At 37.3% G+C, this 4,069-nt stretch overlaps 1 protein-coding gene across 1 annotated transcript; it reads right to left on the bottom strand.

Annotated features, from left to right (window-relative positions):
- Positions 1-227: 227 nt before the first annotated feature.
- LOC115953710 (cytochrome P450 714A1-like) lies at positions 228-3,272 on the bottom strand. The gene is made up of 5 exons (XM_031071471.1): positions 2,670-3,272; positions 1,844-2,070; positions 1,479-1,729; positions 970-1,357; positions 228-868 (listed from the first exon to the last, which is right to left on the bottom strand). The coding sequence occupies exons 1-5, from the start codon at positions 2,956-2,958 to the stop codon at positions 428-430; spliced, it is 1,596 nt and encodes a 531-aa protein (XP_030927331.1). The 5' UTR covers positions 2,959-3,272; the 3' UTR covers positions 228-427.
- Between the last annotated feature and the right edge of the window lie 797 nt (positions 3,273-4,069).

Genomic DNA, 4,069 nt, shown 5'->3' with positions numbered 1-4,069 from the left:
AATGATAGTCCAAATGAAATAAAAAATAGAAAACCTCTTGAGGACTGAAATTGAAGTGCCAAGCTTACAAAACTTCTTGGTATACAAATGGAATGGAAACTTGACCAGTTTGAATAATTCTCAAAGCTCAAGTGCTTATAATTTTAAGGAAGTCTTTTTGATTTATTTTTGATTTAAAAAAAAAAACGCTCTTCTATTCTAGAAAAGAACTCAAAAAGGGCCTTATATACATGTACATACATATATCATATAAAGCATTTGAATAAACATACGATGTTTTCAAGAGTCAAGAACCTTAACCCAGGAGATGACAATGCTAATACATTTTGTAGCATAATAAAAAGTATATATACAACTGCAGTATGCAAGACAAAAACACAATTATATGTAGTTGCCTTATTGTGCAGACATGTGAAGGTTATGACCCTTAACCCAGGTTTCCCTGCAACTTCGTTATGAGTAGTCTTACTCCATGTTGTGGCGTCAGTAACATTTTATAAACAGGGGAGTGACGGTATTCTGGAGAGAGGGCAAAGGAAAAGTTGGATAATATGAGAGAGAGTACTACCTTGAGTTGAAGCATTGCAAAGTTCTGGCCAGGGCATAATCGACTCCCATAGCCAAATGGTATGTATGCTTGGGGATACTTGCATGCTTTAGATATCCCATGTGCAAACCTCTCTGGCTTAAATTCCAATGCGTCTAGACCCCAATTTTCAGGGTCACGGTGCATTGCAGGAATCAAACTCCATATGTGGACGCCTTTTGGCACTACAAAACCCCCCAACTTGATATCTGAAAAAGCTTCCCTTGCCGTTATAACAGCAGGTCCATAAAGACGAATGCTCTCTTGGATCACCATCATCAACTGCATGGATATTTGCGATTATGAATGTATGCATTAAAGCTGTATTACTTACAGACAAAGGGAAGCAACAAATTAACAATGCACAATGAAAATTCAAATACCATTTTCAACTTGCGAAATGCATCCATGTGTTGAAAGAGATTATATAAATGATCTCCACAGACCTCAAGAATCTCAGCGCGAACACGTTCCTGCCATTCAGGGTGTAATGCAAGTAGCATCAAGATCCAGGAGGCTGAAAGAGCAGTAGTCTCATGGCCTGCAAAGTAGATATTTTTACATATGTCAACAAAGAAGCGGTCTGTTTTCAACCTTGGGAACTTGTCATCACTAGTAACAGCACTTTCAAGCATCATTTGTAAAAGGTCCTTTTCAGGCACTGTGCCTTTTTGGCTTTCTTGTTGACGATCCTTGACTACCTTGAGTATCAGTGTGTCCACCTCTTTCTTTAACCTCCATATCTCTCTGTTGCTCTTCGTCGGAAGAAATCTGGATAACATACACAAATAAAAACAATAATTTCCTTGTCATAAACTTCTCTTGATGAAGCCTAAATGTTTTTTTGGGAAAAAGATGTTTTATTTATGTTAAAGTTATAGGATGACTAAACCTAAAGTTGGATTGTCCAAAAAGTGCACTTGGTTTGGACAAGGCATCTTGCAAGGAGGCAATCTTCGCAAAAATCAGATTGCCTTGTGAGTAAGAGCTGCCAAAACAGGATTTTGATATTATATCTGCCGAGAGGCTCTTCAAATCCTCATCAATAATCATGTCTGCAACCCCTCCCTCACTCTCTATTATACGATTCTCCCATGTCTTCATCATTGCTATGGTAGATTGCTCCATCAGTCCCACCATATTCTGCAAATACACTTCTCACATTTCATTAATATAAAAAATCCAGAAAGAAAGAAAAGAAATAAGTTCACAAACGGCATAAATTGTTTTACTTGTGGGGTTATGTCTAGTAATTACCTTGACCTTGTTGATGAAGAATTCAGGAGCAATGAGTTTCCTCTGGTAGACCCAGTTGTTTCCGTTAGCCTTAATGATGCCATCACCTAGCAAAGGCTGAAATGTCTCAGACAGATATGAAGGTTTACCCAAATCCAAGGACTTGTGCAGGCTCAATTCCCTTAGTAAGTCAGGCCGGCTCACATACAGATGCTGCTTGCTCCCTGTTGAGTACATATATACTGGACCTGCATTCCTCAACCACGTTTGCCTCCAATTAATTTTTATAACTTGCTCCAAATACCCAGCTCATTAAATGTTTTTGTGCTTATATGTTTATAAGTATCATGAGCAAAGTCCAACCTCAGCCCGCATGGAAATGAACATGTGGGAATTTAGGCAGTCATCACATTAATCCGAAAAAAAATATGTCAACCCAAATTCCCTAACATAATTCAATTATAAAGAGATCAGTAATGTTACTAGTTTTTATTCATTTGTGTGGTCATCAAATCCAAGGGTTGTGTATGTACTTCTATAAACCATCACTCTCTACACTAGCTCTATTTCTAACCATTAAGTTTTGTAGTTCGCTATAAGTTTAAACAGTCTTTAATACTTGTTCTCACATATACAAAGCAAAACACTATCTTCAAATAGTGTATATGGGCATTCAAATCACTATCTTCAAATAGCATTTATAAATCAAGATCCAAGATATAATCAAGAAAATTTGCTACTACTCTTACTAGGATAATAAGAAAAATTTCCAACAACATATTCAAAAATGTAAACTATGAATTTATATATTTGTTGAAAACCAAAATGATGTAATGAGGATGCATACCATACTTTTGTCTCCATATTTGGAAATAAGGAAAGATGGAGTGAGTCCAGTTTTCAGAGACAGATTGGCCATCAGAAGGATTGTTGATCATGGAGGATTGGATCTTCTGCATCTCTGAAATGTTCCCATAGAGAAAGGAAGGTGGTGGCCCCCTAATGCCTTGCCTCCAAATTATTGACCGAATCCTTCTGGGCTTCAGCCACACCACATGACATACTCTTATAAACACACTACATACTCCTATGAATACAAGAGAGCACCATATCTCTGCTATCAATCCTTCTTCCATCTCTCTCTCTTTGGTCTACTTTCCCTCTCTGGTGGGTTAGAAATCTCATAAATATAGAATCAGGATAAGGCTTCCTACCAATCACCTCCTAGGATTGAGTAACTGGGAAGGTAAAACCTTCTACAACATTGTAATTAAGGTTAGGCCATTTGTCTATCAAACAGCAACTTCTGCACTCCTCGTTAAACTCGTGTGTTATAGGAAACAAAGCACAATGACAGAAACAAAGCACAATGCTAAATAAAGAATCTAGGCATATCCATGAAATCCAGTGTATGTATAAAGAAAAGGCACTCACTGATATAGATAAATCCAAGAGAACAGAATAATATATGTTAGTGCTGTGGAGGACACTACTTTTTTATTCTGTACTTATTGTCCGGTAGAAAATAATGGCATAAAACAAGACACGTGACCGAACCTAACTAGTTTGTCCGATAGAAAGATTTGGTTGTTGTTGATTGTTGGATTCTTCCTTGAGGTGGCACTCATCAGATGGAAACTCTTAGTCCATTTTACATACTCAAAAAAGCTTTGTTAGCTCAAAATAAGGTACAGAATACGGACCTAATTGAAATTTCCAATCACTCTGTTTCTCCATATGAAGAAGAAGGTGTTGGAGAGGAAAATGGTGGAAAAGAAGAAGTTAGAAATTAGGGAGGGAGATTTCTCAACTCACCTTTGCTAGTTGCTACTCTCTCGATCTTTATCTCTTCCGCTCAAGGATGCTAGTTTCTTCTTCAGGCTCAGGTACCCCATAAATTACAGAGACCCCATAAATATTTCAACTTTTGAATGCTACATCCCAGTGCACTGACAATTCTGAAAAATCTCTTCAGAATTTGAGAAACAAAATTTTGAAGTTTGCAACAAAAGGTTAAAAGAAATAAATTAAAATTTGAAGCTCACATGATAAATAGTAAAAAGGCAAAATGACGAGGAAGAGCTAACTGCAGTGTGCAGAGAGAGAGAGTGTGTTTGTCAGTTTGTGTGTGCGCGCAAGAAGCTGTTCGTTCTTTTAATTGAAGTGGTTATGTCGTTCGGTCTATATTTTTCACTTCGGTCCTATTTGGTCCATTCCTTCTTCTTCGGTCCTATTTGATCCTCTTCA

Source organism: Quercus lobata, chromosome 7 (genome assembly GCF_001633185.2).
Source record: "Quercus lobata isolate SW786 chromosome 7, ValleyOak3.0 Primary Assembly, whole genome shotgun sequence".
Taxonomy (NCBI): Eukaryota; Viridiplantae; Streptophyta; class Magnoliopsida; order Fagales; family Fagaceae; genus Quercus; species Quercus lobata.
The sequence above is the reverse complement of the archived record's forward strand: the minus strand, read 5'-3'. Positions and strand labels throughout refer to the sequence as shown.

Coding starts and splice junctions, on each gene's coding strand:
- LOC115953710 (XM_031071471.1), bottom strand. CDS start 2,958: ATGGAAGAAGGATTGATAGCAGAGATATGGTGCTCTCTTGTATTCATA. Junction 1,730..1,843: donor TCTTCATCAACAAGGTCAAG/GTAATTACTAGA, acceptor GTGTATTTGCAG/AATATGGTGGGACTGATGGA. Junction 869..969: donor CATTTCGCAAGTTGAAAATG/GTATTTGAATTT, acceptor ATATCCATGCAG/TTGATGATGGTGATCCAAGA.